At 46.4% G+C, this 14131-nt stretch overlaps 1 protein-coding gene across 2 annotated transcripts in view; it reads left to right on the top strand.

The window, feature by feature from the left end:
- LOC147706109 (embryonic polyadenylate-binding protein-like) overlaps positions 1-14131 on the top strand; it is a 552087-nt gene that overhangs the window by 371487 nt on the left and 166469 nt on the right. For both annotated transcript variants that reach the window (XM_086929033.1, XM_086929034.1), the window contains one exon: positions 7521-7787. In XM_086929033.1, coding sequence (XP_086785159.1) covers positions 7521-7787 — 267 coding nt within the window. The remainder of the gene's footprint in view (positions 1-7520; positions 7788-14131) is intronic.

Here is a 14131-nt window from a genome sequence, read left to right as displayed (position 1 = left end):
CTCTTACAGCTTCTTTGGGCTCCGGGCAAGGCCCTAGATCAATAGGCCACCATTCCTGCGACCAGAAGGTTGTGGCTTTGCCAAATAATAAGATTTCAGTCTTGCTGCAGTTGAGTTGAAGCTTATTGTCACTCATCCAGTTTTTAATATGGGTCAGACATTGTTTAAAATAAATACAGGTTTCATGGGAATTTGATCTGCAGGTAATGAGTACCTGTGTATCGTCTGCATAAGACACTGTGGAGAAGCCATAGGATTTTATTATATGGGCCAGAGGGCAGAGATAAACAATAAATAAAAGGGGACTGAGGATGGACTCCTGTGGAACCCCTACAGAGAAAGGAATAGTGGCAGATGTGTGGGAATTCATCCTGATGTGAGAGTGAGGGTCCTTGAGATAGTCCACGAACCAGGCCAAGGCATTGCCTCTGACACCAACCTCCCACAGCCGATGTTTCAAAATGCTGTGGGAGATGGTGTCAAAGGCAGCGGAAAGATCCAATAGTACCAGAATTGCTGATTCGCCCCTGTCCAAGGAGAGTCAGATGTTATCCACTATTTCCATTACTGCGGTTTCCGTCCCATGAGCGACACGAAAGCCGGATTGTGATGGGTCAAGGAGTGCATGGGTTTCAATGTAAGAGGACACACGTTTGTTTACCAAAAATTTGAGAACCTTGCCAAAGTAGGGTAATAGAGATATTGGTCTGTAGTTGGACACAATGGATGGGTCGCTGTTAGGCTTTTTAAGAATTGGCCTGATTTGCGCCAATTTCCAACTACTAGGGAAAGAGACCCTCTCAAAGGAGGCATTAAAAATACTGGTCAGAACGTCGGCCAGCAATGGAAATAAATCACTACACTTACGGGGTAGCAAGGGGTCATTAGGAGATCCTGACTTAATTTTCTTGAGTGCCACTAGCACTTCAGCAGGGGAGGTGGGCTCCAATTCTATCATAGACGGAGAATCCATGATTTCAAGAGCAGACTCAGAATTACAGAAAGCCTCCACACCAGTGGCCACACTTAGCGGTGAGGAAGGAAATGAGGAGTATATTGACTGGATCTTATTGTGGAAATAAGAAGCCAGTGAACTCACCCTTTCTGGCGAGGGGTCAAATTCAGATTGCTCGACCTGCGGTGTGGTAAACTCCTTAACTATTTTGTACAGTTCTTTACTAGATTGGGAGGCCTTATTTATTCCATGAGCAATATAAAGAGATTTCACTGCCTTTATATGTTTCATATAGTCAGAATGAATTAATTTATACTTCAATCGGTTTTTAGGCGTTTTGGACTTACGCCAAAGTCTCTCCGCCGATCTACAATCAGTTTTCTCTCGTTTCAAAGTCTCAGTAAACCAAGGTGAAGCTATCCTTGTCAAATTTACTTTCCTTTCCGGGATAATTACGTCAAGTGTATTTCTAATAGATTTTTCCAGTTGCGTGGCCATTGTACCAACATCATTAGAGTTCCTGTCCGGAGGCTTAAAATGTGTCTTAAACGCCTCGGAAGTCATTTTATGCCATGGTCGAAAGAGCGTGGATTCTTTATGAGCAGTAATCTGTAACCTAGCAGGTATAGGAAATTTAAAATTTATTAAAAAATGATCGCTTCCGAGGACTCCTCCTCCACCTCTTCCTCTTCCTCCTCTTCCGAAGACTTCTCCTCCGCCTCCGACCCCTCCTCATCGCCCTCCGGCTCTTCCGCCAAGGCCTCCTCCAAGGTCCGTCTCGCTGCCACGCTTCCCTAAGGGGACGCCACAGCCAAAGACTCCAGCTCTGCCTCCGCAGCGTCCACTCCCGACCAGTCCTGTGGAGCGTCCAAGGCCTCGGAGGTCCAGATCACATTCCAGATAGTGATCCGGGCGAAGACACCGCTCTAGGAGTGACCGTCGTTCATCTACACGGTCCCGACGTCGTCACAGAAGAGGCAGATCGAGATCCTGTCATACGGATTCGTCCAGTGCTCGGGAGATTCACACACCCCAAACACACACACAAGAGTGTTGCCAGTGAACAACATTGTGTCATTTCAGGAAGTATTATTGCGAGGAGCGGCGAAGCTGGGTATTACCCTGACAGTGCCCACGCCTTCTACGTCAGTGATCTTCAAGACCCTACATAAGCGGCAGCTGTCTCGACCCCTGTTGCCCTTGGTGCCGGGGCTGGAAGAACCGGCGATGGAATTGTTTCTTACGCCGTCATCAAGATCCGCCCCCTCACGGCTGCAGAAGAAATACAGACCCCCTGACTCGATCCGGCTTTTCTCAGATAGGACCCGGTCCCCAGATTCGGTGATTGTCACGGCAGCCAGGAAACAACACGCTCCTTGATCCACGGTACCCCCTAATAAAGAGAGTAGACAGATGGATTCTGCGGGTCGTAAGGTCTGCAGTACGGCTGCTACGTCCATGAAAGCCGCTAGTGCCATGGCTCTCCTAGGGCGATCCGACCGGTCGTTGTGGGATTTCCTAGAGCAGTTTCTGGAGCATCTCCCTAGGGACAAGAGGGAGGATTTTCAGGAGATCATCAAAGAGGGCATGTTGGTGTCCAATCAAGTGATAAGTGCGGCGGTGGATTTCTCGCTCTTGGCTGCCCATGGCTACTGCCATGGGATAAATTTGAGACATCCTGCCTGGTTGCGCCTGACATCCCTGAAACCAGAGGCCCAGCAGAGGGTAGCCAACCTGCCGTTCTCTGGAGTGACATTGTTTAGAAAACACGCTGATGAAGAAATGGCCCGCATGAAGGCGGAGGCTGAAACCCTGACGGCAGTCGGGTTAGAGAAGCCGAAGGAGCAGAAGACTTTCCGCCCCTTCCAGAGGTGTTTTGGTGCAGGGGGCAGGGTCGTCAAACTGGCCAGCAGCAACATCAGCAGCAGCAGTACCAGAGGCAGCCTTTCCAGAAGCGACAGAGGGGCAGAGGCGGCCAGCAGTCCTCCTCTAAGCCCAAAGGCCTGGCTGGGTCTAGGCCCTGAGGTGCTACTTCCTCCTCGTCCGTTACCCGCTCTGGTGGGGGGAAGCATCCAACATTACCTGGCAGAGTGGAGAAAAATTACTCTGGACAAGTGGGTGCTGAATATTGTTTGCAATGGATACAGTCTTTGTTTCACCAGTCTGCCTCCAGCAATTCCACTGGTTTGCTCGCCGTTACAACTGCGCGAGCTCCAGGCGGAGGCCGATACCCTGTTAAGAAAAAGGCAATAGACGTCCCTCTGTCTCAAAGGGGAAAGGGTCTTTACTCAAGTTTCATCCTAGTGCAGAAGAAGGACAAGCACGAGTTCAGGCTCATTCTGGATTTGCAACAAGCAAACAAATTGATTAGCAGGAAAACGTTTTGCATGCTGTCTTTGCTCCAGATCTATTCTCAGCTACAGAGGGGAGTCTGGCTTTGCGCGATAGATCTGCAAGATGCGTACTTCCATGTGCCCATTGCACAGAAACACCTGTGCTTTCTCGTCAGCACCAATCACTATCAGTACACCATACAACCGTTTGGACTGAAGTCTGCACCAAGGACTTTTTCGAAATGCATGGCTGTGGTGGCAGCTCACCTGCGCAAGAGCAAGGTGTTTGTCTACCCTTATCTGGGCGACTGGTTGATCAAGGCCTCCTCCTTCCAGGAAGCACAATTGCACTTCAACAGGGTGGCCGTCCTGCTGAATCAGCTGGGGTTGTACATAAATATGTCCAAATCTGTCCCGATTCCTGTCCAATGCCTCCAGTACTTGGGAGCCTCCATCAATACGCTGTCAGCAAGTGTGTCTCCTTCGGAGGAGAGACGCTTATCGATCCTTCGGAAGGCTCAGGCTCTCATAGCTGCTCCATCTACAACAGTGAGGACGGTGTCTTCTCTACTGGGGTCAATGGCCTCTTGCATCCTCCTCACTCCACATGCACGCCTACACATGAGGCCGCTGCAGGAATGTTTGGAGGATCAGTGGGACCAGAAGAGAGGGTGCTGGGACGACAGGGTCTGGTTGTCGCTTCACGCCCAACAGTCCCTGAGATGGTGGTGCTCAGCAGAGAATCTCCTCAGAGGGGTTCCTTTCCACAAAGACCTTCCCACTCAGACTATAGTGACGGATGCATCTCTCCAGGGATGGGGAGTGCATTCAGACCATCTACAGATCCAGGGAACGTGGTCTCCGGCAGAGTCCACGTATCACATCAATTTCCTGGAACTCAGAGCTGTTCACTTGGCGCTGAAGGCCTTTCATCCGTCCTTCCAGACCAACTCCTTGCTTGTGCAGACAGACAATACGACCACTATGTATTACCTCAACAAGCAGGGGGGCCTCAAGATCGCGCACCCTGTCACAAGAAGCACAGGCAATCTGACAGTGGCTGCTATCCAGAGGATTGACGATAACGGCGACTCATCTGCCAGGTGTGCACAATGTTCAGGCGGACGCCCTCAGAAGGTTGATCCAAGAAAACCACGAGTGGGTCATAAACGAGGTGCTCGACTACATCTTCGCCATGTGGGGCTCTCCAGACGTTGATCTGTTCGCCACCGCCGAAAACAGAAAATGCTGCGACTTCACCTCGAGGTATTCCCAACTGGGGACTCTGGGGAATGCGTTATGGATCAGCTGGTCGAACAGCTTTCTGTACGCTTTTCCACCCATTCCCCTGATTCCAGCTGTGCTCATCAAGCTGTCCCAGTCCAGGGCGCGGATGATCCTCATCGCTCCGGAATGGCCCAGACAGTGGTGGTTCACGGACCTGCTTCACCAGTCGCTCCTACCTCACCGGCAGCTACCGTGTCGGCCGGACCTTCTCCCGAAAGTTCGGGGGCAGATGGTGCACCCCAACCTCTTATCGTTGAGTTTGTCGGCATGGCTCCTGAGATAGTGCAATATGGCTACTTGAATCTCCCTGAGGATTGCATGGACATATTGAAGGAGGCTAAGAGGCCTTCCACTAGGACTTCTTACGCTTACAAGTAGAAGAGATTCTGCATCTGGTGCACGTCTAAGAACTATGATCAAACGACCTGCAAGGAGGATGTCATCCTTCCATACCTTCTGCATCTAGCTCAGTCTGGCCTTCATTTCTGTTCCATTAACCGCTACCGTGCGGCGCAGATTCTTCTCCAGTGCTGGACATTCCAGAACAGGGTGCGGTCGTGACGGAACCATTCCGTCATCAGCACAGCTCAACCGTGACTGATGACTGAATGGTTCCGTCACCAGCATCGAGTTACGGTTCACCTAGCTGCATTGACTGCATACAAGAAATTCCCTTCGCAAACATCCTTCTTCCACATTCCTGTGATAAAGGATTTTTTGGAAGGATTGAAGGTGTTCCCTCCTGTTCGGCTTCCTTCGCCTTCGTGGGAGCTGAATGTGGTGCTGTCCAGGTTGATGAAGGAACCTTTCGAGCCTATTCTCAAGGCTTCACTGCAGCACCTGTCGTGGAAGGCGGTGTTCCTCGTTGTCCATAAAATCAGCCCACAGAGTGTGAATTTCAGGCAGTGTGTTGCCAGGAACCTTATAATCTTATTTCATGCTGCTAAGGTTGTCATGCGTACTTACCCTAAGTTCCTTCCTAAGGTGATCTCCGATTTTCATGATAATTAGACTATAACTTTGCCAACGTTTTTTCAGAACCCTTCCACTCCAGCGGAACGCTTTCTTCATTCCCTGGATGTCAGAAGGGTGTTGAAACTCTACCTGGTTAAGACCAAGGATATTCGTAGGTCCGACCAATTGTTTGTTAACTATGGGTCGGTCAGGACCGGTCTGGCTACTTCTAAACAGTCCATCTCTAGGTGGATTGTCTCATGTATCCAGCTATGTTACCAGAAAGCGAACAAGACCTTAGGGGGTATGCCTAAGGCTCATTCTACCAGGGGCAAAGCAGCTACAACAGCTTTGCTTCGAAATGTTCCCATTGCAGAGTTCCGCAGAGCTGCCACTTGGAAGTCGGTCCATACCTTTGCTAAGCATTACTGTCTGGACTCTGATGCCAGAGCAGATGCTCAGGTGGGGCATGCTTCGTTAAGGAATCTGTTTGCACAGTGGTGGTATTGTCTTTTTCTCCACCACCGGGTTGTTTGTGGGGATGGGCTTGCCATTTTATTCACTAGATTATGACTATACACAGAGATGCCCTACTACAGAAGGAGTAGTTTCTTACCTGTAACTCCAGTTCTGTAGTAGGGGTATCTCTTTTATAGTCTTAAGCGCCCGCCCTCCTCCCCGGTGGAGAAAATGGTACTGTAATGTATGCTACAGGCCTTGTTTTATACACCTTCAAAAAGAACTGAAAGTAAAAGGACTATTGCTGTGCATCCTGATACCGAGGGTCTCTGGAGAGTTCCTTAAAGGCACGGTATCCTTTTTCCAGACACATAATGGCAGCCTATGGGGCTTATCTGTCCATCCCTTCCTCTCTATCATTCCAAGGATTCTGTGAAGGGGAAGTTTCTCTATTGGTGAAACTTAGCAGACTGTGTTCAATGTGATATTGGTGGAATTTCCTTTGCATTTCTACTTGAAGTACTGGACAGTCAGCCTTGTGAATATAGGCTGCATTATTGTCTTTAATATTCTCTTAAGTGTCTATGCAGGACTGCACTGAAGACAGTTTAAGAGATTATTTTTGATTGCTCCGCGGTCCACTCGCATGGGTGGGACTATTCACTAGATTATGACTATAAAAGAGATCTCTACTACAGAACTGGAGTTACAGGTAAGAAACTACTCCTTCCACTCACTGTACAAGGCAGATATATATATATATATATATATCTCAATCTTAAATAGTGTAGCAAACCACATTCACTGGATGATGTCATCAGTGATGTCACGTGATGTCATTTGAGATGTCATCAGTGATGTCACTGACCATGTCATGAATGATGTAATATGTGACATCAGCAGTGGATTGCTGGTGCGTGAGTTATAGTTAGTACAACTAACTATAACTTGTAACTTGGGAATTTCAATGGTTTTGTATTAGTCAAATGTCCAACTAACTATAACACCCCTAAAACCTTTGTCTTTTTTCAGTGAATTTCAAAGGTTTTTTTAAATGCTAATTCCTAACTATAACCTGCCTGAAACCTATGGTTTTTTCAGTGAATATATGTATATATGTATGTATATATGTATGTATATATGTATGTATATATGTATGTATATATGTATGTATATATGTATGTATGTATATATATATATATATATATATATACAAATCCCAGCCGCCCTCGACACGGCTTCTGTTGGGTGCGGACCTCTTTCTCCCTTCAACTCGAACTCCTTAATCCAGGAATTAGGACGCCATCACTTGCAGCAACTTTACTTTCTTTTCATACATATTTCTAACCTTAACTTGGATCTGGAAGCCCTCTATTTACATATATCCAGATTTTTTTAGGAGCCTGCATATGGTATGTGTAAATTTCTAGGGGCTACATATTTTGATTTGAGTTGTGAAAAATACATGTTTGTCTTCATTGTCCATGTGGCTATCTATTGGCTTCATTCTACCATATATGTCATCTCTTTAGGTAATGACAGAGAGCGGACACAGCAAAGGGTTTGGGTTTGTGTGTTTTTCATCCCCTGAAGAAGCCACAAAAGCTGTCACTGAAATGAACGGTCGGATAGTGAGCACAAAACCTCTGTATGTTGCTCTCGCACAGCGGAAAGAAGAAAGGAAGGCGATTCTTACCAATCAGTACATGCAGAGACTGGCAACAATGAGAACAATGCCTGGTCCTCTCCTAGGAGCCTTCACACAGCCGTCTGCATATTTTTTGCCTGCTGTTCCTCAGGTAGAACGTATTCTGCTTAAATGTGTAAATCGTTTGCTCTGTTCCGTAAGGTGTTCACACAACTTAATAGCACATTTAGTTTAAGGGCTTTGATTTGTTAAATGTTGAAGTCAAAGCTTAATTTTAATTGGTTTTAAAGAAATATTCAGGTTCTGGTGAGCCTGAATCAAGTCACTTATCTCATTTTCACAAAGCCATTTCTGCTAGGCATACTTTCTAGAAACAATCCAAAATGTTGATAGGGAGAACTTGTAAGGGGTGAAGTCGACCCTGGATTTAATTGCAAGTGGAGGTTTGGGCACAGCTGGTAATAGGAGTGATCGTGTGAAGCTGCTTACCATTATGCAAGGACGTTACATTTCTGTCTAGAGTGGGATGAAACGGGCTATGAGACAAAGTATAACTAAGCACTGACCACAGATCTGACAATTAAGATGCATAATAGAAGCGTGCTGAAACAGTCAAATGTTTCCTTTAAGACTATAGGAAGAAGCAGGCTTGGTTCAACCAGTTACTGTTAGATCTTGCACCAGTTGATTAGGGAAGTGACCAGTTATGTAACTGTTGTAAAACTCACTGTGCCTCTTAAAATAAGGAAATTGAGGAAGTTTCTATTGGTTCTCAGGTAGATCAAATTGAGGAAGGATCTACTGATGTCAGGCAGTGCAGATGAAAGTAAGTAAAGAACTGCTATGAGCTGAAGAGTCTAGGCTTTCCACTGTTTAGAGGGACCACCGATCCTGAATTAAGTCAAAGCATCAGTTCTTGTATAAATCTGGCCTCTAGTGAACAGAAGCCTGAACAACAATTAAAACTGGCCAGAAATTAGGATCTTATCAGTAGCAAGGTTTTAAAAGAACGAGATGGGAACACGGGTAAAGGAAAGGAGCGCATCACATTCAGAATAGCTGAAAATTGTACTACATCTGGAACGAATGGACCAGCCACAGGTACTGGTTCACCTTTTGTATGCTCCTTGCATCTTTGTTGGCGTAGGATCCTTTTTATTCCCATACCATTTAAGAAGGGATTTTAGAAAGTCTCTCAATCTGAGATTGCGACCGTTTGGGGATTTTTTCCTTTGTTAGGTTTTACATCTGCTGCATGTGTTTACATTTAAAGAACCCTGCTTGCAATTCTGTCCAACGTTTACCGTAGACCGGCTATAAACATTAGGTAGATCCAGGACCACCTGTGCTGGAGAAATAACATTACGGTGGTCCACAGATACTTCAGCACCAAGTGTAACGGGCTTAGCCCAACCTGGTCTTCCAGCTATGACCCAGCAGATTGGAGCATATCTTGTTATAGGTAGCCTAAATAAACTTGAGTCACTAGTCTGATCACACCATGCTCCTGTTGACCAGCTAACCCGGCAAAACCGATTTGACCTTTCACCCTGTTACTGAAAAGTCCATCTAGTACCTCCGCATTTTTAGGTTTACTGGAAATCCGTTCAGTAGTTTTTGCGAAGTGGTACTCCTGCTGCTCTTATACCTAATCCTTTCTTTCATGCTCCTTTTATAGCTTCTATTCCTTTGCCAGTTCTTGCTATTCCACTTGCTCAATCTAGTGAGCCAGGGTTGAGGTCGTAGGAGGCATTTTCCAGTTTCAGAGGGGGAAAACACATCTCCACTTTGCTCCCCATTCACCCATAGGGCACGCCTGCAGGGTTAAGGGTTACGAAAGTTAGAATTTCAGGAGTGTGGCGACATTGCCACTTACCCCTTGTTATTGGCGGTGGGGGGGTGCCTGTTTTGGCACTGTTTGCAGAGCAGGACGCAGTGTCTGTTGTCTTTCAATCTCTCCAAACCAAAATCTAAGGAATCCCCATGACCTGGCACCTGCTCCTGTTGGACGAGTTTGGAAAGTAGTTAGAGTGGCCATATCTTCATTGTCAATATCGCCCACAAAATCCCTTTGTGGGGTAGGTATTACTGCCACAGCCTCTGCGCCCACACCTGAACTTGCGATCAATTTTTAAGGTTCATCGCTCCTGGCATAGCCCCTGTCACTGTCTTACAGCATACATTAAACCTGAGAACTGGTGTTTCCCTGTCTCCGCACCTTCTCCCACCCCAGGGCCACAAGTAACATCAAGGGCAGATGGATTCCACCTCCTCTCCCTCCTTACTAAAGCCCCCCCCCCCCTCGCCCCCCCCCACCCAACTCACTACCCTAATCAAATTTTTGGGAAGACGAGTCCATGCCACTGCCAAGCCTCCATAACGCCACCATGTTTGAGGGCCGATTGCTCCAGCCTGCATTTTCAGATAACCTAATCTTGATACTGGGTAACTGCAGGCCTGACTTCTCCTTCTAATTGCAAATTGGGCAAATTGCATTATATGCTTGAAGCTCAAATTGTACATGTGTAATGTAAAAATAGAAGTACGCTGAGCTGTGTTTTTCTAATTGCATGTTTGTCTAGTAAGCTCCTCCCTTTCCTCATCTGACTCCACTTATACTCTGCATTTACTTAACCTGAATTTTGCAAATGATAAAAACTTCAGGTGGAAAAACCCCACCAGATTAAAAAAGATAACAAAAAAACACATCGGCGTAGCTAGAAACAGTAGATCTGACCTTATGTTATGAGATCGAGAATGTGCACTGACCTTTTATTTCTTTTTTTGTTCTGTAAGACTTTAAGAAAAATATGGGGTATTATAGCAATTGTGTGACACATGGCTGTAGGACACAAGGATTTTAGCTTATTAGGAGACCATAAATACTGAAAAGTCCTCTTTAAGCAGTTATGATCAAAACTAGTGTTGAGAGCATTGATGAAATGTCACATTGTGAAATTTAAACAAAAATGTTATTGTTCCTTTGAGGAATACTGTTTATTACTCCTTTGTTTACTGCAATCACCGAAAAGAAAATACACATAAGAAAAGAATACCCCTAGTAAGAAGGAATTGGCACAGGAATGCAGAACTGAAACTAGGGAATTTTACTGGCTCTGGGAAATGAGAAAAATAGTTGATCACAATAACATGTAACAAACTGTAAGCCTGCAGCTGGTGCCCAAAAGTTAATGTTCTGAAGGCTTGAAGGGCCTGTATTGCACATAAATGCGCCGAATGTCCAATATTTACAGGAACAGCTTGAAAAAAGCAGTGCCTAGTGGGCGAGAGGCAACGGAACCGTGCAATGTTCCTCTGTCCAGTAACCACGCATAAACTGCTGCATCCAAAGCCGGCAATAGCATTAGAAAGTCCCTGCAAAGAACAGTATGTATACGTAGCGAAAACTATCGGCAGATTAAATAAATTGATTTACCCCTTCCATTTCTCCTATTTATTTACAACCAATACATTTTGATAGGGCTAGGTATTGTAATCCAGGCTCTGTGCGCCTAGTTCTAGGCCTTTCCTTGTGACTTGCAGCGTCCCTAAATTATTTCTACTTATGTTTAGGAATCCACTTATCTAAATGCAACTGTCCAACACACTCCTGCTACTAAAGATTCTGGACACAATACCCAATGCTCAGTCCTTTGCAGCCATTATATGACCGTATTTAAAGAAGCAAAAGCACTGGATGGACAGAATGCAGAACAAATCAAAACATTCACCCTCAGTCAAGATATCTGGGTTATATCCATCATTATTTTGCTCACCATGCCACCCCAGTTTAGACCTGGCCATATGCAAATCAGTCTTGACCCTGTGCCTCATCGTAACAGTCCAGCCCGAACTGCCAAGCAAGGTCCTCCCTTTAAAGATTTCCTTATACAGTCCGCCTATTGACATGTCTGGTATATTAGATATCGCATTCTGGACGGCCTGTTCTCATGTGAAATGAACTGGTACAATCCTTGAACTTCATACTGATTGGGAAAATCACGTACAGCAGACATATTGGTACAGTCTAAAGAAACAGCAGGGGAGTGGAATGAAAAATATTTGTATATGTCAACCATGAGAGAGAAAATTACAAGGGAAGAGTTGCGATACTGCACGCTCGAGACCCAAGGCCTGTGGGTTGCCCGCTGCCCTCTGATCTGGAAGTAACTGGCCCGGAGAGGCCAGAGTTTGGATTGAGAGCTGATGTACATAATTAGGTGCCTGTAGGCGAGTTTTTAGAGTAAGCCAACTCTTTCCCGTCCAGATATAGAACCCAAACCAGCCCACCAGAGGATCCCCTCCCTTATCCGTACTAATACTTTAGTACACTTTCATGACACTTTCATCTAAAACATTAATGGGAATAATTTGTAACTCTGTCCCTAAATTATGCAGATTGTCATAAATTAATGTTCGAGGCATGTGGGCTGCTGAATTCATATCTGTGCATAGATCACCGCCTAGTGTTGGGTCCGGATGATTGCACATTGTTTTCCTGGAAGAGTCTTCGAAGTATCACGAGATAGGTGGCTCCTCCCCTGGACTACAGTGCGCATGGGCATCCTCTCCATCCTCCGATTGTTTTTTTCCACCATTGGGTTCGGATGTACTTTCTTAACTCAAGTTCGGAATCGATATAAAACACTTTTTCACAAGGCCAAAGGGCCTACGGGGCGTCTGTATTCTTTCGTTCAGTGCCTCATACTTGTTCCAGTTCTTCGAGCCGGACGTCGAAGGCCGCTTGCCTTTTCGACACCTAAGGCCCCATCAACGATCGACAATGGAACGGAGCCCGTTCAAACGATGCCCCATTTGCAACTCTAAATACCCTCACATCGATGTGCACCCTGTGTGCAATAAATTCCTATCCCCGGACCACGACGAGGCCAGCTGCATGGCCTGTTCTCGGTTCAGGTCGAAGAAAACACTTCGGCTTTGACGCACCGCGAGACAGTCGGCGCAGAAAACTGCGCCCGACCCGGAGAACATCTTCGAGGCTGAAGACGACGAGGGCGTCTATGAAGAGGATCCTGAACAACAGTCGGATCCTGCGTCGGAGCAGAACTCGAACTATGACGAGGACGAAAAAGAAGAGTATGTCCATGATGAAGACGTCGTCGAGGTAGGAGACGAAGCACAGGCCATCGGAGCTGTCGATGACGACTCGAGCGATGAGCAAGGCCCAACCGCAGTCGCGGGGCCCGATAATGACACTGTACTTCCAAAGACTCAGGTCGAGGCATCGTCGAAAGGCCTTAGCCAAGATCTTAATCCACATTCTATAGCCCCGCGTCAAGGCCCGGCTAAGAATATTTCTAAGGAGCCATCGGTCGATAAACCACAGTCAGCGGTGAAATCGAAACCGAAAGTGCTCAAGACAGTCCTCGGATCGACGACTTCGGATTTATCGGATCCAATCAAATTGAAGAGTCATCGACCCTTCGGGGTCACAAGGGGGTGTTTGCCCGAAGATCGGGGCGCCGAAGCCTGTAACTAAGGTCAAGCACGTTGCACTGATGCTGTCTACGTCGACGTCAAAAGATGGCGACACTAACAAGGGACTCAAGGCTCAGAAGACTCTTGATCCGAAGCTTCCAGCCTCCAAATCGGCCCGAAAGAGCATGTCAAGCCGAAGCAGATGAACTTGCCTGCTGCGCACCAAGAGATCGAGTCGACGTGAGGCCACAAACAAGCTAGTGATCAGACAAAGTTAGTTGGATCGAAGACGACGCCACCCTCAAAGAAGGTCAGCCCGTCTCCAACGCTTACGCCACCAATAAAGTACGGACTGCCCCCGACCGCACAACCTAATGCGTTTGAGCCGGAACAAAGCACCGACACACATAAAAGCAATAAAAACATTAAAAAGACATTTTAACCCCTTCCATGCTGGGCCGATTTTTCTCGTGTGCTGAGCTTTTAAAGAATCAATGGCTTCATGACGGCCCCCAGCCGTCATCAGCACACGAGCACTGTAATGCATGACGGATGGGGGCCGTCATCAGCATGGAAGGGGTTAAGATTACTGTGCAAATAAAGCAGGACATAGTTCATACAGGATACAGTGGTACAGATAAAATGCATAGTACAGGAAAAGTGCCAATCTGAATAGGATTTAAAAAAGATGAAGAAAAAGGTTTACATAAATGCAGCGTCATAAATACGAGCTTAAAAACAGGGTTCTATGGTCAAGCTTTTTGATCTAATCCTGTGGGACGCCGCTAAAAAACTGGCTACACAGAAGATGACGCGAACACTACATAAAGACTGTAGGTAAACAAAGGCAGGCCTGACCTGTATAAAACCCGCCTCTTTCAGTAAAGGCACCAAATATTTATTCCTGGGAATCGTGTATATACTGCAAAACATGATAAAATGCATGGAGTCCTGTATGGAGAATGCGTCGCAGACACAGGCGGGCCACTCTCCGGTTTACACCATGTATGATATGTGCCTAAGGCGTAATGTATCAGATTAAATCTGAATTTGGTT

Source organism: Lissotriton vulgaris, chromosome 7 (assembly GCF_964263255.1).
Source record: "Lissotriton vulgaris chromosome 7, aLisVul1.2, whole genome shotgun sequence".
Taxonomy (NCBI): domain Eukaryota; kingdom Metazoa; phylum Chordata; class Amphibia; order Caudata; family Salamandridae; genus Lissotriton; species Lissotriton vulgaris.
Note: the sequence above shows the minus strand (reverse complement) of the source record. Positions and strands in the feature narration are given on the sequence as shown.